Raw genomic sequence first — 21755 nt, 5'->3', positions numbered from 1 at the left:
GCCTAGAAGCAAGTGGGTTTGTGCTGCTCCAAAAGAAAGAGCAAGATCACTGCAGAAGGAAACACTGAAGGGAGCTTTAGAGAGGACAGGTGGCTAAAGCCATTTACCGGGTTACTTTTTGTAGAGTAAACCAGAGAAACTCTGGATGTAGCTGAGCTGACTATAGAACAGTGGATCAGGGAGGCTCTAGTGATGCCCTCACCCCTTCTCTACTCCGGATCCCAAACAGGTGGCAGCTGTACACAAGTTTACAAAGCCCATGAGAAAGTCTGGGAGAGTCTGACAGTCACAGAGACTCCAAGAGGATCACCCTGCATGAAGCTTGTCAGCAAGCCCCAGGAAGAAACTTCCAAGAAGCTTGTTTCTGTCCCATTCCATTTCAACATGAAAGATTAAAAAAAAAACATGCACTCACAAAACAAGACTAATAGTAAAATGTGATAGGAGAAGTAGAAACTTATGGCTGTCTGATGCAACTCCAAGACATCTCCCAGAATGTGGGGGAGGGACACATAAAGAATGAGAAATTAGAAGAGAAAAGGTAAAAATTAATGGGCTAATAGGGGAAATATAGTTAAATAATGGAAGTTTAAGAGAAAGAGTGCAGAGAAAAAGGAAAGAAAGAAATTGTGAAGGAACTAACTTAAGAAAAGTTCCAGTACCAATGGACATGAATTTCCATGTCCATTACAAGTCCCCAGTAGACTGGTTAAACAAACACCTTACTCTACAGCACATTATCCTAAAATTTTAATACACTCAACACAAAGGCGACCCCAAGTGATTCTACAGAATGACAAAAAGAAGTCATGAACAAAGACAATATTGGAAGACTAGAAGATAAAAGACAATGGAGCAGTTTTCAAACTTCTAAAATAAAATGGATTCCAACCAATAAAGCTTTTGTATATTGGGAGGGGAGGGGGCTTGAGGAGGGGAGATGGGGTAAAATAAAATTAAATGGAAAAAAATGGATTCCAATCTACAACTAATTTTATACCTAGTGACATTGTTAATCAAAAAGGAAGATATCTGAGTTACATAAATTCATTTCCAGTGCTCCTTTTCTTAGAAAGCAACTGCAGGGAGTGCTCCATCAAAACAGAGGGGTAAAGTAAAAATGATTTCGACCAATACAAATAGAAAAAGACACGGGATAAGGTGAAGGGAATTCGTGCCAAATGATAAGGGGACATCAGAGGAAGTGTTCAAAATTATACTAAGTGTCAGATACTTTGTTAATAATTACAATGTTTTATGCAAAAAAATAGGTATAATATCATTAGGAAATGAGTTGATAGATTAGCAAATGAAAATATATTCTTTTAGGATCATGACACACAGTGTATTTACCATTATTCTTCTCTAATAATTTTTGTTATGAAAAATTATTTTTTCATAGAATGGCTTTTATATTTTTTTATTAATAACTATATTACATTAATATAAATTTTAAAAAAGGAAAAATTAAGTGTGTAGGATTTAACCTAACTAAGGAAGTAAAAGACCTCTACAGTGAAAGTTACAGCACACTGAAAAAGAAAATCAAAGAGAACATCAAAAAATGGAAAGATTTTTTTTCCAAATTTCCATATTTCCAAATTGATATTTCCAAAATTGATATACAGATTTAATGAAATTAAAATACCAACAGCATTCTTTACAGAACTTGAGAAAACAATCCTAAAATTAACATGGAACCAGAAGAGACCCAGAAAACAAAAGCAATCCTTGGTAATAAAAGCAAAGCAGGAGGCATCACAATCCTGGACTTGAAGTTACATCACAAAGATCAATGGAATAGAATAGAGCACATTCAGTTATTTGATCTTTGACAAAGAGGCCAAAACTACACACTGGAGGAAAGATAAACTCTTTAATAAATGGTGTTGGGAAAACTGGCTATCCACGTGCAGAAGATTGAATCTAGACCCATATCACTCACTAAAATCTAAAATCTAAATAGATCAAAGAATTAAAGGCTAAAACAGAAACACATAGCTTGCTGGAAGATAACATAGGTAAAACTCCTGAGGTTGCAGGCATAAGAAAGAACTCTCTGAACAGAAATTCAGTTGCTCAGGAAATAATACCGCGAATCAACAAATATTATCATATCAAATTAAAAAGCTTCTGCACAGCAAAAGAAACAACCAACAGAGCATAAAGAAAAACTTACAAAATGTGAATAAATTTTTGCCAGCTATTTCTCAGAGAGAGGACTCATATCTAGAATATATAAAGAACTCAAAAAAAAATTAGACTCCATAAAAGACCCAATATAAAAAGGGGCTAGCAAAATGAACAGATACTTCATAGAAGGAGTACAAATCACCAATAAATATATGAAAAAATGGTCAACAATGCTGGCCACTAGAGAAATGCCAATTATAACACTGAGATTCTATCTTACCCCAAAGAGAATAGCTATCATCAAGAAATCAAATAATAACCAATGCTGGTGAGACTACAGGGAAAAATGGAATACTTCTACACTGTTGGTGGGAATGTAAACTAGTTAAACCGCTATGGAAATTAGTATGGAAATTTCTCAAAAAACTAAAATTAAGATTCCATCTGATCTAGGTATTTCTCTTGTAGGCAATTTCCCCAAAGACTTAAAGACACTGCATTACAGTGGATCTCTGGCTTATGAACCTGAGGGCTAGTTGTAACTAGGTCAATACAGCTGAGATCTGGATGTTTACCTGGGTACATGCTACAGATAAGAAGAGGCAGATGAATCTTCCATTAACCTAATTAACCCAAGTTTTTATGTCAGGCTGGTTGTAACTTGAGGGTCCACTGTACAGTGACACATGCATACCCATGTTTACAGCAGCACAACTCATAACAGCTAAATCTTGGAAGCAGCCTGTGTGTCTATCAGATGAATGGATAAAGAAAATGTGGTACTGACACACAATGAAGTACTATTCTGCCATAAAAACAATAAACTTGAGTCATTTGCAGGAAAATGGATGCACCGTAAGACCACAATGTTAAGTGAAATAAATGAGACATACAAGCTTAAATCTTGCATGCTTTTTGTTATAAGAGAAATCCAAATTATAAATGAAAGAACATGGGCCAGGGATTTAGCTCAGTGGTTCTGCCGCTTGCCTCGCAAGCGCAAGGACCAGAGTTCGATCCCCAGTACCAAAACAAAAAAACAAAAAACAAACAAACAAAATAAATGAAAGAGTAAAATAAAAGATAATAGGAAGTAGAAAGGTGGGTCCTTCTCAGATGAGAAGGGCATCAAGAGATGGAGAGAAGGGGAAGGGCAAGAGGTGATGAAAAGTGATGAGAAAAGGAATTAAAATGAGTTATGTGCATATACCGACAATAAACTCTGCTCAAGGAATGGATGGAAACACGTACTCCAAATATGTACTAACAAAAAAATTTATCCAACTTTCATTCAGGACCAAGTAAAGTCAATAAATTCATTCAAAACCAATTAAAGATGAAAGCAGCATTAATAGAAGAGGAAACCACAGTGGGGGAGGCTTAACAATACAGACAGTTCACATCAAATGCTCATGAATCTCCTGGGTAACTAAATACAAAGTTCTGAAGTCTATAAAGAGCCTATGACAGTATCTGTAGTTTATATGGAGACAGGCAAAGACCGTCTCAATACAATCACTAGCAGTGTCAGACTTTTAATCTGGTCCGTAGTAAGACACTGAAGTTAAAAGATATAACGAGACTCAGGTATTGCTCCTGAAGAACAGCATCCTATTTGCAAAACCAAACTTGAATGTAACTCATCAGATGGAACTTTCATTTTGTTTTATCTTGGTATTTCTTGATTTTTAACATAGAGAATACACCCATCTACTCCTTATTTTATAAAAGAATAAAAAGCTAAACAAACTCTCAGAGGAAAAGCCAGTAAGTCAGCAGCAGAGAAAAAGCAGTTAATTTTTTGGTGGGAAGCAGAACACTTGTGGGAATCTTGAAAGACAGAATAGGATTTTGCCAAGTATACAATGCTCAGCTTCAAGGCCAGTGTCAATGATGACAAATAATTGGGTCCTAAAGCTTACAAGATTAAGAAGTTATACTATCATGGTTATAAAAACTGAACTTATTTCTACCTCACCATCCTGCTGAAGTGAATAAGACACATTCACATAAGGAATGACTGGTTCTCCCCTCCCCCCCGAGCCCTGCCTCTTGTCCTCTGCTTATCAGTGTGGATTAAGTTCATCCCTGAATTTTGTATCTCAAGGAGGAAGACACTTCACGAACACAGATACATGTTAGGAGTGTTTCATGGGATGGATCTACATTTATTTGGGGATTAAATAACTTGGTACAAATCATGCTTACAAACTTAAGTGTTTCAAGTTAAACAAAGATTCACAGAAGTAACACTGAACTGTCTTCTAAGGAAATGCCATCTAATTAATAAGAAAATGCAGAGAAAACTCTTTACAGGCTAACCCTGAAGCCGCTCCACGAATGCTGCTGTCATTATGACACCATTAGGTCACGCCATTGAAGGATGACTGAGTCATGACCCCAACAGCAAATGCATCCCATTATGACAAGAACAATGTCTACAGAAAGCAATTACAGCCTGCTGATGCTCACAGCCCTGTAATGGAATCACCCAGATGAATGTAATAAGGCCCTCAAGCAGTACTGGTGAACCTATGGCACATGTGCCACAGTTGGCTATTTATATTATCACTAAAAACTCAAAAAGGTTCACCATCACTGCCCTCAAGAAATACCTTGGGTGGTATGGTTCTTAGTTTGATTTTAGAATATTGCAGTAGTTCTCACACTTGAGCATGCTTCAGCAGAACCTGGAAGGCTTCTGAACACAGACTGCCAGCCCCCACCTCCAGTTTTCGATTCAGTAGGTCTAGGGGACAGGCTGAGAATCTGCACTTCTAACAAGCTCCCAGGTGACACTGATGTGGCTGGCTTGGAGAACAAATTTTGTAAAACCAACAGAATAGTAAATCTTATGTATACAGTTAGACTAATACACTAAGTTAAGTTGTAATTGTTAGTAATCTAAATGTGAGATGTATTACAATATGAGAATTAAACTTACTTGGAATCCATTTTGGTCACTTTCTTAGTGAAAAATTCATCTACACCTTCATCCACTCTCCCCATAAGACCATTCTGCTCCCCATCTTGGGAGACTATGCCAGCAGCACAAACCTGCAAAGCAAACAAAAGCAACATTAATTCACATCCAACTCAACTCAGTAAATACTGATTGTTAGAGCCAAGGTGGTATGTATGGGACATGAGAGGAACAAGACTCACTGAAATGGGCACTATATACTCTACTGGAATATAAGCCATGTGTACAGCCATAACATTGACAGAAAGAAACTATGGAGTGGAGTGTAAACACTCTGCCTGGTAGGGACTCATGGTGATTGGTGTATCAGAAGCTTGGACCTAATAGGCTATGACGAGTACACATTTGAGAAATGCTGAAAAGTGAGTAGATAACAGATAATAGGCAATGTGAATGTGAATAAGAGAATAATGTGCATAGTAGAAACAATTATACCCCTCATCTATGTGGTACTTTACACTGATCAGAGCAAGGTTTTCCTACATCTTATAATAAACAGAAAACCAGTGAAGTTCTTAACTGAGCACAACAGAAAAAGAAGCTCACTTTCAACATTTGTATTGACTCCCAAAGACAAAGTAATATAGAACTTGCTTGTCTCGCCATTTTTCTTTTTGAAAAATAGAGAATAGATTATCTATAGCAATACCAGTCCCTTGCATTGGGAAAGAGCTTTGTAGTTTACACATGTTTTGTATATTATGACTTCACTCTCACATCTCTTCTTTGAGATGAAAAGGAAGAGTTTCGTCCTAGTTGTTGGTTATTCACAGATCAAACAGTGGCTCAGAGGGTGAGGGGGCACCCATACAGGTCACCCGTGGGATGGATTAAGAAGCATGTGACCCATGACACATGGTCTTAACATGGGGCTTTCCTCAAATGAGTCTCCTTTCTGTTCTAAGAGAAAAACATCACATTTTATTTGTATAATTTTTTCCACTTGGCCTTCATCTTCTCCTCCGCTTTAAAAGAGAATTCACAGTTGGTGCGAGGTTCTCTGGGGATGTAGAGAAGGTCAGGATCTCAGAGAAGGAGGTGCAGAGCTAAACAGAGCCACCTGCTCCCCAAAGGCCAGGCCAAGCTGTGGGGCTGGATGCACCTTCGGGTCCCCAGCCCAACTGTGCCATTTTAGAGATAAAGACACCAGAGTGGATGGATTCTGAGAAGTCCGGGATCTCAGGGACACCATCAGTGAGGCACGCTTTAAAATGCAGCTGCTGCTAATCTGAAAGCAGCAGGAGGGGGCACCTGCTGGGAGAAGAGCAGCAGAGAAACCCAAGCATGGAGCAAAACGAAGTCCATGAGAGAGTTCAAAGCCAAATGCACATGCTGCTTTAGCTCATTTTCTAGAACAGGAAAAGACTGGATTCTCATCTTTTCTGTCAAGGAAGATAAACATCAGAATGGAATGAGTTGAGCAACTGTGAAGAGGAAGACAAGGACCTCAGATCTGCCCTGGTCATTCTGTCTGCTTTTGCAGTCCCAGAACAGCGCCTGCAAATAAAATCGGAACTGCTGCTGCTGTTATTTGTCAAATAAAGAAGGCAGATTTTGCACCTCGGGTGTATAAGTAAATGCTAAAAGGATAATTTGCGAATGCCTAGAAGATGCGCCAGTGATTATGAGGACTGAAGACAATTCAGACCACTCTCTGCCTTCCCTCTGCCAGAATTATTAATGTGATCACAGCAGGGAGACACAGTAGGCACCGCACCTGGATTTGACAGGGCAGCTGCCAAAACTCACTATGTCTTCATAGACTGGATGGAGAAAAATGGGCAGGAAGGAACAAAACACCCCAAGAGTGCTAATTAGCAAACTGAACAACCACAGGATCTTATATGTATATGTTAGCCAGTGAGAAATATGGAAAACTGATGAGCTAAGGAAGCAAGTGGAAAAAAGGAACCTAAAGGAAAAAAATGAAGGCAATGTAAAATAAAATTAACAAATGAGAGAATAAACTAAAAAGTTGATTCTTTGAAAAAGATGAATTAAAAGGAGCTACAAAATTGAGTAATGAGTAAGGGCATTAAAATAAACTGGAAATGAGAGAAAAGGAGATGTAGCTATCTTAAAAGAATTCCATAAATAAATGATTAGACTAAGTGACAATATTGTAGAAAAATATAAATTATCAAAATGATCTCAAGAAGAATTATATAACCTGAACAGATCTACAGCAAAAAACAAAAAACCCTAGTTAAAAAAAAAAATCTACAGTGTATATCATGGACACTTCAGCCCCAGTGGCTTCCCAGGAGGAACAGGCAATCTCTATTAAAGGCAAATTGTTTCAGACTAGGAAAGAAGAGAAAGCTTCTTAGCTCATATTATGAATATAGTATAACCGTGAAGCCCAAAGTAGATGGGCAGTCTACATGAGAAAAAGTATGGGACTCTCATTTATGCACACAGATGCAAAACTCCTATTAACATATTGGCAAACAATGCCTAGCAGTATAATAAAACTCAGCAAAAATACCATGAACAATAGTGGCATGACGTTAGAAAAATCTGTTGATGAGATTCATCACAATAGCAGGTTAAGAAAAGTTTTTCACTCCCAGGGAATGCTAAAAATGAAAATCAAACATCATTCTTTGAACAAAAATAATGAAATAGGATAGACAAAAACTTTCTCAACTGAACAAATAACAGCAGAAACTGCTATACTTCTATCTCTTTTTAGTCTTTTGTTTACTTAGTAACAAATCCTAACTTATTTAGAGAATCAATGTGATCAACTGAAAGTTTTATTTTCCTAGATTCTTTTGCAAATAGGGGTAGAAATATGGTTCATTTGGGGGCTGTGAGCTGTAACTGAAAGTATACTAGCACTTCTAGGTAAGTTCTGATTACATGTTCTAAATTCTGTTGCACGTTTGCTCCTTTCCTCTGTCTGAAATATGCTTATAGGCCCTTCCCTGACAGTAAGCTAATGCCAGTCACCCGAATGATATAATAATTACATAAGTAAGTGCAATCTGTGGATGAATTAATAGGAATACAGTCTTTAAAAGGAGGGAGAGAAATGACCAATCCTGCAGTTTATTCACAAGAGAGTAACAAGACTTGTAAATGGATTCCAGGCAGAATAGTATGAGGAACACGGAAGACAGGAGGAAATTTAGATTGAAGAAGAACAGACCTTGTAATGATCCATAAATATTCGTAATTCTAGAGAAGAGACTTAAATAACATGTGCTACTGCAGAAGACAAAAACAAGACCGCTAAATTAAAAATATTTTTAACAACACAAAAAATAATTTGCAAGTAATTAGAGCTTTCAGAAAACAGCAGCTTCAGAGAAAGAGGTCAGTGGGGAAGGAATGGCCAGCTGATAGCTGCATAAGGGTGTTTAAGCATGTGAGGAGGGGCTGGACAAGGTGGCTTCAAAGGCCCTTCAAACACTGCAATGCTGTCATTCCAAACACGGGAGGAAATACAGTTAGCAGGGGTTCATCAGCTCTAATTAGAGTTGGATGTTTCATCCCCAGACTGAGGGGCAGGGGTGTGCCAAGATCACATTGCAAACTGATTAGTACTGACATGGCACTAAAGGGAAGCAGGTGTAGGCGTATGACACCAACACAGAGGAGGTCAAGGGCTGCTCAGGTGTCCGCCCTGGCTTCACACTCCCTTGAGTCACTCGTGGATCATCCTTAAACCTCCCTCCCTGGGGAAATGGTTCTCATTGGTGGCAAGGTCAGATCTAGAGACCAGGGTTCTATCCTATACCTGCAGTCTCTGGTTTCTCTTAGAACACCTTTCGCCTGTGGTTGGGACAGGAGGCAGCAGGCAGGAGCCGAGCTGGGGTGACACACAGGCCACACCACAGCCTTCTGTCCCTAGCAGGCCCTGTGGATGGAATTTCTCAGGCTTATTTATAGCGTGGCCAAGTTCCCACTGGGAGAATTCGGATGAAAGTCAGGTTCCCAGCTTTCAGGCCTGGCCTGCAAACCTTTGCCATGCACAGCAGGGCTTTACACACATCATCCTCCAGCTGAACGGCTGCACCAAAAGAGGAAGGTGGAGCCATAAAATGAGGCAGCAGAGCCTCTGGATGCTCATGATAGGGTACTTCGCCAGAAATATCCACAATGAACTATGACATGAGTGAGAAATAAACTTCAAAATACCAGAGAGTTGACACAATAGAAGTTTATCTCCTGGAGTGGCCAGTGTTCTACAGTTCCTCCCCCAACTTTTCTCTGTTGTGCCCTTTCACAGGTATGCTGGAACAATCTAATACTTTCAGAAATGACACTTCCATTCTTTTTCTGTTTCTTTTTTCTTTCTACTTTGGTGCTGGGGATAGTGTCCAGAGCCTCATCCATGTTAAGCATGGGCTCTACCACTGAGCTACACCTCTGGGCCCTCCTTACTTCATTGAGATAGAGTCTCGCTAAATTGCCCAGGCTGGAGCCTCCTGCCTTGGTCACTGGAATAGATGGGATTACAGGTGTGTGCCACTGAACCTGGATTCCCTGCTTATTTCACCCATATGAAGCTCTTTCCCCAAAAGACTGAGAATTCCTTCAATGAGAAAATAATTCTGAATAGGAATTTTTGTAGAATTTGTTGATTTGCTCCTTAAGAGTGGCATCAAATCAGACTCTTTCCCTTCTTCATTTCAGTGTGGGGGTGAGGAATGGAGCAACATATTCATATTATAAAGACAGCCAATACTATGGACAATATTTGCATTTAATACATGGCTGTGTACTCTTGTCCCACTTATTTCTCATGAAAATTCAAGAGTGTAGGCAATGTGGTTTTTTGTATGTTTTGTTTTGCAGTACTGGAGATTGAATTCAGGGACTTTGTACTGACCCATATACTCACATCTTTGTATTGTTTGAGACGGGGTCTCTGTAAATCACTAAGTTGCCCAGGCAGGGATTGAATTTATGATCAGCCTCCCTCAGCCTCCCAGAGTCCTGGGATTATAGATGTGTGCCACCCTTCCTGGCTGCAATACTGTTATTTTAGAGACAAGTTTGCTCAGGCTCAGAAAGACCACAAGCCTTGTCCAGCCATGGCTGCTGAGAGCAGGTGAGCATGTTGGTCTCACCCTGCTCTGCTGCAACAGTAGAATATTAAATTCTATGTGCACATCAGCTGTAGCAAGAGGCTAGGAGTCTTTATGTACATTCTCATTAAGTGGATAAAAGAAAAAGAAGTTGGTATTTTATTTCTTGTTATGATTGTTTTTTGTTTTTGGAGGGGGGTGAGAATTAAAATATAGAGCTAAATCCATACCCATCATTCATAACATGTCTGGCTTTTTTTTTTGTACCAGGGATTGAACTCAGGACCTTGTGCTTGCAAGGCAGGCATGGCGCCACTGAGCTAAATCCCCAGCACTCTGGCAATTTTAAATGATTATAATTTGACCCAAGATTAAATGTTTGTTCCTTTTTAAAAATAAAGTGGTCACCTACATTTCATACTTACAGAATTTTCATTTGTATATTTTTGATACAATAATCAAGAGTTACACTGTTACTATTTTTGGCCCAGCAGACATGGCGTGTCAGCATTTTGAGCTAGCCATGGCTTTGAGAATTCTGATACCCAGATGTTCTCACCAGGGGCAGCCGAGGTCAAGGACAGGCTCCAGAAAAGTGAAAGGAGCATTTAGGATGATCAAGGTCTATTGAATCCTAGTAAGAAAAACAATGGTAATAGTAAATGGCTGCTGTGACCAAACACTGGTAATAAAAGTAATCACACCCCAATCATCCACTTCTTCCTGGTCCTCACTGAAAAATGTGGGGACAGCACATGGGTGGCCACCTCCTGGGGTGAGACAAGACAGCACCTGGAAAACCGTCAGCCCAGTGAAATCATGAAGCAAAGCACTTTCCCTATGAAACCATGAACAAGCTTGTGACCATGGTTCCCAGTCAACAGAGCTCTGGGGAAAAGCAGGTGTCGTCATCCTCTGGCCATAACCTTTACGATGGGACTCAATGGAGATTCCCAGAGTGGGGACAAAAGGATAATTTCTGTAGGATTCATCAATGGGATTCAGGACACAGTACCCCAGAATATGGTCCTAGGGGACTCAGGAAAACAGCAGGAACAAGAAAGCCACTCCTCTTCCCTCACCATTTGCTCTGGAAGCAGTAATGAAGCTTTGCTTCCAGGCACCCTCCCTGTCCCTGGAGGGCACAATGTTCTCAACTCTGAGAGAAGACCCAGGGCTCACAGGCCTTGCTAGGCACCCACCTCTAGCTCAGGACCATGAGACCTTCCCACTTTGTCTGCTCATGTGTCTTCAACTACTTGATTCTTCATCAGATTGGGCAGAAAAGTACAGATTTCCCTATTCCTTGGGGTACTCCGTTCTGAAGGAGCCCATGTTGTGAAAACCTAGATCATATACCTTCAGTCATGCTTTCCTCTTAATGTGTCTTTTGTTACCAGAACCTCAGCCAAGATGCCAGCCATGGGTGAGAAAAGAAATCCCGAATCCCTCGTCTCTAGTACACTCCTCCCCCAGCTCCCTTCACAGCTTCCTTCCACCTTTTTTGGCTTTTCAAATGCATAAAGAAAAGAGAACACAAAAGTCTTTTTCCAAGAGTCACTGATTTAAACATGGGGACGCTTAAACCATCATTTCATATATATATTATACCATGAATATTTTCCACAGAACTATTTATTCAGTAACAATCTGGAATCTACAGTGTGAGTTATTGGGTGGGAAGGTGTCTTTTTCCCTATTTGAAAAGAGCTTTTAGGTATGCATGGTGGCACAGGCTGTAAGACCAACACTCTGGGAGGCTGAAGCAGGAGGATCTCAAGTTCAAGCCCAATCTGGGCAACTTAGTGAGACCTTGTTTCAAAACAAAAACACAAAAAGGGTTAGGAATATAGCTTAGTGCAAAGGCTTGGGGTTCAATCTCTAGTATCCACCCCACAAAGTCTTTCCTTAAAAGGAAAATGTTCATAATTCTGAAATAGTGCACTAAAAAAATCTAATATCAAATAAATTAGAAAATAATGCATTATGGAAGAGTTTCTAGTTTTGAAATGGTGTTAGTCTACACCCTTCAAATGAGGTCAATAAACCAAACACAAGAGCCTAATCTATAGCAAGTAACTGCTGACCACGCAGACAAGTTGTGACCACATCCAGCTATGTTTCCCACCACCCACCACTTTATCCAATAATCACTCAGCAACATTCACTGTGTTCTGAGTGCTGAACATATCACCATGGATGAGAAGCCACAGGCCTAGAATTACAGAGCAGGAGAGGCTGAGGAAACAGTATGTGATGAGAATATTGGTCTTGGAGGGTTGCTCAGGCTGTGCACTGCGCTTGACTAGTCTATGAGACCAGCCTCCCTGAAGTCCTTCACACAGCTCTGTGGGAGTATAGCAAAAGGAAAGGCTTGCAGTAGAAGTGTTGACTCAGTGGAGACAAGATCTGAAAGATCTGACAGTAGTGACTGGCCCAGGGAAGAACAAAGCTCTGGGCTTTAAACCCTCTGGGCCTGAGGTGTTCCACAGGCAGACGAGTCTAAGAAAAGGCAGCTGCTGCAGGACGGTCTGCTGTGAGCAGCAGAGAGCCTGACTCTGGGGCCCAGACAGCAGAGGACACTGATGGACAGAGGAAATCCAGGGCTTCAAGGGAGATGCAGCGAGCGACAACTCCAGGACCAGCAGGAAGCAACCTCAAGGAAGGATTCTGCCTCTGATGCAATGCAATATGCAGACACCAGGAAAGAGGAAGAAAGGCTGGGGACAGTGCCAGGTTAGGACATGGTCAGGATGAGGTTAGAATGAACTGTAGTGTGGTTCTGGGGTAAGCAAGTGGGGAAGAAAGATTCTGGTGACTATGAAGAGACAGGAAAGCCAGGAGATGAAACAAATTGTTAAGAACCTTGGCTGTTTCAGGACAGTTAAGGCGTTAACCAGGAAGAGGCCTGGGACCATCCCTGCCAGGCTCCTCTGCACTGACAATCCCATCTTCTACAGGGCCATGGGGAGCTAGAATCACAGCCGGAAGCACCCATTCAGGGCCACTTGGTCACACGGTATGCAGCTCAGCAACCAGAAAGGCCTTAGCAGGAGGTCCACACATGGAGGGGGCCAAAAATCCATGTGTGCATCCCCAAATCAATTACAAATAAGTTCCTTTGCTAGTGAATTTCTGCCAGACACTGTAAAATGCTATGGATATAGCTTATCCATCTCACACATGTGCCTGGTATTTTTCTAGGGTCTTTCAAGAGCTGGGTGGGAGATTGTATTTACAGTGTGGTCCTCTCAGAGCTACACAGCAGGGAGTGAAGATGGTCCCCATGTACATCAGGTATAGAAAGGGCCCTGTGTCCATGACTATAAGCTTTTGGAACGTGGGAAGAGAAGGCCTCTTCCAGGTGCCCACCTACCGCTGCCTGCGTGGGCTGCTGCTTCTTGTTCCGCTTTGGCCTCAGCTTAGTAAAGTGTTCCAGCTTCCTGCCCTCTTCTGAGGGCAATTCGGAGATGAACCCCGAGCTCCGCTTCTCTTGCTTGATGGATGGGAAAGGTGGGTCTTCCACATGAATCGGCACCTCTTCCAGGGCTTTATCCAGGTCAAACTCCATTTCTACAACAGAAGAGAGCTCAAGGCCAAAGTGCAATGCAGAGGGATGGATAGGAAATTCAGAAAAGTCATTTCCAGCCTATTGGGAAAACACCCATTCACACACAGCAGCCCTCTGAACTATGCCCAGAGTGGTCTCGGGTCCTCTGGGAGCACTTCTAGTGATAGGCAAATGGTTGGTCCTGGCCACATACTCACCAAAGGCCCTGGAAACAGGCCGCAGCATCCGGCTATGAATACTCTTCCTTTTGGATTTAGGAGTCATCTAGCAATAAGATAAAAAGAGCATTTAAGTAGTCATAGAAAACTTGCCTTTCAAACTTCAGAACATTCTAGATTCATTGTCTATTTCTCTTGCTTCTTTGGGGGATGGTTCAGTACCACCAATAGCCTGACTCAAAGGCTGAAGTGATATATTTCTGTTATAAATTTCTCAAATAATATGGCTAATTTTCTTCTTTTTCGCCCACCCCTAACTAGTTATAACCTATTCCTGGAACTTAAAAGAACAGGAAGGATATAGAATTTTATTCCATGAGGAGTGTTACATGAGGATACTAACAGGGACATAAAGAATGAAATTCAAAGACTGTAAAAATCAGTCACAAAAACTGAAGAGAATTCACTGTTGCAGCAACATCATTGTGAGCATACTGAAGTCTTTAGCTGTCACTTCAACAAATAAAGTCATTTAATTCTTTGTTTCAGTTTGCCACCAAGATTTGTATATTCACATCATGGGCAAAGACCAGTCAGAAAAAAGGTACCGTAACGAAATAGCTCTACCAGCTGGCACTTCTCAGTAAGACATTTTGGATCTTGCCAGTCTTTTAAAAAGTGAAATCCAAACCAAGGGCAACATACGAGAGTGTTTTCCCATCACTGGTATCCACTGTTGACTGCACAGCACCATGTCAGAGACATATTCTCTTCTCCATCACTTTCATCACACAAGGGTCGAAGCTGTGAGGAACCTCTGTCATCACCGACAAAAAAAAAACTCCAAGGACAAAACAAGTCCTGGATGATAAAGACTAACATCCCAGCTGCCAGCTGAAGCCGTATCAGGGATAGGATCAGGCCCAGCAACTTCTCGCCACACTGCCCAGCCAGATGGACTACGGCAATGCTTAAACTGTTTCAAAGCTGGTACTGTATAAATTAAGAGACAATCTACTGAAAGAACTTGATTTTTACACTTTCATTTATCAGGCTGTCATCTAAAGCTTCCTCAAAAAATCCACATGGTCAAAAAATATTCCTTGGTTCAAAGAATAAATTGGTTCATCCTGATCTTTAAAAGTAAACAACTCTTCAGCTTTGACAGTCATGCCAACTTTAATAATAACATCCTTCTGCTCTTACTTATTGTTGAAAGGAGGAAAAATTATGAGTAGTGCTATTTAAATCTAGAATAGTTTTCCTGAAATAGAAAATGAAACTTGCTCAATTGGTCCTGTCAAGGCTTTGTTAAAGGCAACAACAATCTGAGGATGAGATTAAAGTAAAAAGTAACAGGCTTTGCAGGTTTAAGAAAAAATACCACTCAATAAAAACCAGCAGGCGCAATCCAACTGGAAGGGGATCCAGTTTGAAGGTGGTTCCCTACCAAATTGGCTTTGCAGTTGACTGAAGAAGTCCGTGGGCTGAACAGTTCATTCATTTAGTGAAGCTCTGAAGATAATTAGTTCTCAGGAGATACAAACTACCACAATGAATGCTGTACTTGGTTGTGAGAAATCTTTCAGAACTCTATGCATCTTAGGTACAACCACGGGACACAAAGGACCAAGAAGCAGCCTGGGATGTAACTTCCAGCTGATTTTGCTTGGATCATCGCAAATAGGAAAGAAGATCAAAAATGCATGGGATGAAGATGTCTTCCATTTCCCTCCTGTGCATCTTGATTGGATTTCATAGCAAAGGTATTCATGGGCAAAAATAATTGAGCTCCAATTTCCTGACATTGAAGCCTCGATAATAGATACCAAAATATATGAAAATTAAAACACTTCGATATATAATTTTAAATATATGAAAAGGAATATATAATTATGTGTATATATGCATATATATACATACAAGAAAATGTATACAGTACATAAAGAAACTCATTTAAAATCTGATGGCCATCTGTAAATGGGTCCTTTAAGTTAACCTAATTTTATTTTATTTATCTATCTATTCATTTATTTATTAAGTTAACCTAATTTTAGAGACATCAAGAAACAAAAATCATCAGGTGTTTTGGAACTGTTTTTCTCGTGATTTTGTTTTTGAGTGCCTAGAACTTTGATGCACTTTTTTTTTTTTTTTGGTACCAGGGATCGAACTCTGGACCTTGCGCTTGTGAGGCAGGCGGTGGAACCACTGAGCTAAATCTCCGGCCTTTGAGTGCCTAGAACTTTGACTATCAATCAGCTTGCACACCAGAGAATGCATTCTAGTGTGTTTCATTGCTTTCCTATATTTTGCATGCTCTTTACAAGTACAAGTAATTCTTAATTGTATTTCCCATTAAACTTATCAAATTTATCATTCTGTTGGGTCTGAAGTTTTGCTACATTAGGGGGCTTATAGCTTTTAGTTGAAGGAGAACTTGCAATAAGTAGTTTTTATAGCTGGTATTAGGATGAAACCAATTTCAATCCCTTTCTCTCATGGAGCTTAAGCATAAAAACAGAAAAAAGTGAATCTTACTTCTCTCACATTTTTCTTTCATTGGAATTTTTTCTTCCTTTAGTTTTACAGAAAATACAGACTTGCTCAATCTTAGTGGATTATTCCTACAACCCAAGTACATATAAATCTAAAGCAAGATGAAATGTAAAAATAAACTATGACTATTCACCCAGTGTTTGTCTAGAAATTTGGTTTGTTTACACTCCTCCCATCAACAGTTGGATTGATGGATTATATCCTGTGCGAAAAACAACCTGACTTTACCATCTTTTTAATTTTTTTAGAGCAATTTTCTTTTTGTACAAAAATGAAAAGAGTTAATTGTTTTGGATTGCTTTTTACTCCTTGTTGACCTTCCCCGGACACCTGCCCGTGCCTCAATATTCTTTGAATGAGGGTGATCACAGCCTCTCCACTAGGCGAAGGGGTGCATATTCCAAATGGATTTCTCATAAAGCAACCATGATGAACACTGTCAACTGTTGTGTTAAGTAGAAGAAAAGCCCTAAAATTATCAGTAAATCTCACTGGGACACACACATAATGTGAACAAAATAGCACAGCTATATTTTCCAAGAATCCAAAAGTAGCATCATGTGCCAAGTTATTCTGAAATCCAATTTTTATAATGGATTTAAACTATTATTCTGCAAGTAGCTCTACAGACACAGGTGTCCACTTTAACCACAAGTTAAAAGCTAATGTTAGACTCTTCTAAATCATACAATGTTGTTTTCTTGTTAAACTGCCTTTAGTAGGTAATTCCTACACATATTAATTTGTTTTAAAACAACAGTTAAATTGCTTGTATTCCCATGAAAATAGCATGAGGTAGTTTTCTTACTTATTTTTGCTAAGTTTACATAAAGATTAATAAACAAAATCCTATTCCAAGCTCAAGAAGCCATTATCACTTTTCCCCTCCCCAAGGCTTAGAAAACCAAACAGTACCAGTTGGAAAACCAGATTAGAAAAATCTTCTAATACAAAAAGAACATCATAGTGCCAACTTTCTACAACCCTGGGTTTGAAATAAGTAATAGGACAGGAATCAGAAAAAACAAAAGCCTGGAAGTTTTGTGGCCACGTCTTTTTCTAATTACAGGAGTGACATGAACACTTTTCTGTTCACGCGTGATGGCACCTTCTTCATCAATATTCCCTAGCTTTGGGGCACACAGTGGAGGATATTTAAATTTATCGTCTGTTTTACTAGCTGACCCATTCTGTAAAACCCAATCTTTTTTGTTTTGTTTTGTTTTTTTGAGACAGGATCTTGCTAGACAGTTCAGGCTGCCCTTGAAATGGCTATGTATCTCAGGCTGCCCTTGAATTCATGGTTCTTCCTGCCCCAACCTCCCAAGTGCTGGGATTACAGGTGAGCACCACCATGCCCAGCTGTAAAATCCAATCTTGCCTCTAAATTGTTGATTCAGGATCTGCAGACAGAGGACGACACTACAATCTCCCAGAACCCTAGCCAGGCAGCACAGAAGCAAACAGAGCACAAGAATGTCCACTAAGGTGGCCAGACACTGCAGAGCTACCAAAAAATACTTACACTTGTACAGCAGAGAGTCTCCATGCAGCAAAAAGAAAGGGGGGGAAAAACATGAATGGAAGAGAGATAAAGCAGCAGCATTACTAGAAAAGGGGAGGGAGAGAGACACCACTCACAAAGAAATAGAAAAGCTAAATATATACAAAGCCTTCATAGCAAAGCAGTAAGGTGAGAATGAGGCCAAAATATTAGGCTCGAGGCATCTAGCAAAAGCACAATTAAAGCTGGAGAAACTACAGAAAGGCTTACATACAGGTGTTATCTCTTACTAAGTGCGTGGAAAGTCACATTTAGTAGGCCCACAAGGGGATGGTGACCCCATGTGGGGGATGGGGATCCCTGTGGGAGATAGGAACCTCATCAGTTCCAAAGGCACACAGTGGACAGAACAATGGCAGCCCCATGCAAGTCCTAGTGCTGGAGTCACAGGGCTGCTCCCTGCAGCAACACAGGGACAGTGTATCTATGGTCTCTTCTGCGGGACCAAGGACAAGGCCCCTTCTCAGGTTGGTTACATCACTCTGTGCTCCCTACTGCATTTCAGGATGTAGTCACTTTGAATTATCAGTACTTTTGAGGAAAGGATTGGATACCAGGAACCAGCACAGTTTTCTCCTTAAAACATGCCCAACTATTCAGGCTACCTTGTCTCCCAGTGGGAATTTAGGTCACCTTGTATTTTGCATTACATGTCTAGTTAAATAACTTTTAAAATCCCACTGGTCACCAGTGACAGGGCATATTTTATTATTTTGAAACTTTAAAAAGAATTTTTAAAAACAAAAAATAATTCCAGTTGTAGAACATCAGTCTTCTTGAAAGCAATGTAGGATTACTGGAAAAATCCTTTTAAATTTCCTTTTAAAACATGATATAAGGAGAGCTACCTATTCCATTTACCCTGGGCTGTTGTATCTTTTAAAGATCTTTATTTTTTGTTGGAATTGTTCTCAATATAAAATGGGAGGAAAATACAGGGCTCCTCAATTTGTGTATGTAAATGGTTTGGGTCTCTCCATAAGTGCAAAATCCTTCCTCGTTACCACTCCTGCCACCATCAGCAGCAGTATTGCTTTATCAGAATGGTTTGCCTTGGCAACATCTGGAACCTGAATTCTAATTTCATACTTTATTAAGCAATTTTCTCCAAATATGAATAATTTTATAACCCACTAAATAAGAATGAAAACAGACTTACTGAATGAAACAGAAAAAATAAAAAATATATTTTCAAATCTTGAAATATATTTTTAAAATTTTCTTGCCAAATATAAAGACTTCTGTCTCTCTTCAGAATCTTCCATAAAGGTGTGATTATGGATATGTATATATGAGTGTCATAGCTGATGGGGAAACTCCATAGATAATTTTAGACTTTCTTTCTCTTATTGTAAGGTTAATTCAACAAGACAAGTACTCTGTCTCAATTATACACCTAATGATCGCTGTAAGTAAGGGTGGAGAACCTTTCAATTGGTTCAAGTCCTACAGTGACAGGCAAGCAAAAAAAAAATATTCATGTTTAGAAGGAAACCATGGCAATGGCTGATTCAGTGTTTTAACAGGAGGAAGATCATTATGCATGCATGTTTTTTGGGCACTCATTTAGGCTCTACTGATTTTGACACCTTCTTGTTCAGATAGTGGCGTGCAACTACGCTTTCTAGGGAACACGACTCACACTCCCAGCTCTGGCATCCAAGAAATGGTCTCAAGACCCAGATCTGACATTTATTGGTTTGTGGGACTTTGGCCAGTGTTACTGTGAAATCAGGTCTCAGTTACCTAGTTTCTATAAAAAATTATTGTGAAGATTAAATAAGATAGTGCCAATCAGTGACATCCCAGTGTTTCAATAAGTGGCTATGACTACAAGGATTGTCAGTATGATCACTTTTTTCAATCTTCTATTCCCGAAGAAGGAGCCAGGAAGAGCATTAGTAAGACGCAGACTTATCAGAGCAAAAAAACTGAGAGCAGGGCTGGGGATTTAGCTCAGTGGTTCCAGTGCCTGCCTCTCATGTACAAGGTCCCGAGTTCGATCCCTGGTACTAGACACACACACACACACACACACACACACACACACACACAACTGAGAGCAATTTCCAAGCCTAGCAACAGGAAAACAAGTAAACTGAGGTGTAGAGCAGCAGCTAAATAAATGAAAGAACAGCAGTTAAAAGGAAAACACATCGTCATTGATAGCAACATAAACAATCTCAGAATACTGAGTAGAAAAAGCAAGTTTCAGAAAGACATGATGCCACTATGTACGTACCAAAACATACAAAACACCACTACAGATGAGTACATGTATGTATGAACACAGAAACAAACAGGAAGTAATCAAACTCATGATGCTTCCCCTGGGGAAGGGGAGAAGAGTGAGATGGGAAGTAGTGGTCTAATGAGGCTATTGCAGCTGTCTTTGGGTGGAAAGGATAAGTCCAGATTCTATGTTGTTCACATTTAGCGCCCCAGAGCCTGGGAAGTGTTGTTAAATGAAAAAGTGAATTAAATCACTGCATTAATCTAATATTCACCTTACCGAAAATCATTACTACTACAAGTGTCATCATCAGAAAGGGAATTCAGGCAGAAACACAAAATACAGAAGTTACAGTCTATTATAAAGAACAATAAGTTAAATTAGATACATTTCTTTCCATGAAAAATTTATTCTTATTTTTCCAGTTTCATGTTAGATTAATAAAAACTCTCCCATGGACCACAGAGTTTTGTCATAGACTGGTGTCTACACCATCGATCATTAAATGTATACATTTACCCTGCCCCTCAACTATTAAACATAAGCAATTTCAAATTTATATTAAATAAAGTACAAGGATGGAATAATAAACAGAGTACATTTTTCACTTAGATTAACCAATAGTTAACATTTTGTCACTACAAACTCTTTCCTCTCTCTCTCTCTCCCTCTCTCTCTGTGTCACACATATACAATTTTGGGTTACACCATTTAAATGCTGATCCTGATATCTCACCCTTACATATTTCTGCATAAACATCCTAAGAATTACATATCCTCCCACATAACCATACTATCACATGAGGAAATTAACAATTACATAATATCTAATGCTAATATAGTCCATGTTCAAATTCCCCCAACTGTCCTTCAAACAAAAACATCTCTTTCTTCAGATTGAGAATCTAATGGCCAGTCCACCCATTACACATGATAGCATGTCTTTCACTTTCTTTGTCTAATTCTCACATCCTCCTCCCTCTGTTCCCAACCCTGTCTTCCCTTGCATACCACTGTCTCTCCTAAAGAATCCAGAGTATTTCAGAGACTGCCCCAGAGCCTGCATTTGTGGAAGTGTTTCCTCATAGTTAAAGAATCTGGTGAAACATTTTTGGCACAAATACAACACTGGATAAACCACCAGGTGGTTCCACTGCTGATGACAATGCTAAGTTTGATCTCTTGATTGGTAAGGGACTTCCCAACCACTCCATTGAAAAGTGTCATTCCCCCCGGTAATTAACAATTCGGTGCAGCAATACTTTTAGTCCAGGCAGAAAACCAACTATTTTAAAGAGCTATTGGCAATCTTTGCCTGAATTAGTGAATGAAAAGGGAGCTGTAAAGCTGAAACCTTGTACTTCTTTCATTGTCCCTGTATTTATTAGCTTCTATTCCTTTGTAAAACCCTCCCGAGACCAGGGGCCCCCAACCCATGAACCACGTACTGGTACCAATCCATGGCCTGTTAGGAACCAGGCTGCACAACAGGAGGTGAGCTGCAGGTGAATGAAA

The 21755-nt window shown here is 39.9% G+C and overlaps 1 protein-coding gene across 13 annotated transcripts in view; it reads right to left on the bottom strand.

Annotated features, from left to right (window-relative positions):
* The window catches only part of Carmil1 (capping protein regulator and myosin 1 linker 1), a 305246-nt gene that overhangs the window by 18703 nt on the left and 264788 nt on the right, over positions 1-21755 (bottom strand). For 9 of the 13 annotated variants that reach the window (XR_015439361.1, XR_015439362.1, XR_015439363.1 and 6 more), the window contains 4 exons: positions 17969-17986; positions 13924-13990; positions 13532-13728; positions 5078-5190 (listed from right to left, as the gene is read on the bottom strand). Coding sequence is in view for 10 of the 13 variants with exons in the window: in XM_087181828.1 (XP_087037954.1) it covers positions 5078-5190; positions 13532-13728; positions 13924-13990; positions 17969-17986 (395 nt within the window). In the remaining 3 variants the exon portion in view is untranslated. The remainder of the gene's footprint in view (positions 1-5077; positions 5191-13531; positions 13729-13923; positions 13991-17968; positions 17987-21755) is intronic. The other 4 variants (XM_087181834.1, XM_021260542.2, XM_087181830.1 and 1 more) reach the window with 1 other exon arrangement.

This window comes from Heterocephalus glaber, unplaced genomic scaffold (genome assembly GCF_053883595.1).
Source record: "Heterocephalus glaber isolate CG9 unplaced genomic scaffold, H.glaber_assembly_v1.0 deba00001472, whole genome shotgun sequence".
NCBI lineage: Eukaryota > Metazoa > Chordata > Mammalia > Rodentia > Bathyergidae > Heterocephalus > Heterocephalus glaber.
The sequence above is the reverse complement of the archived record's forward strand: the minus strand, read 5'-3'. Positions and strand labels throughout refer to the sequence as shown.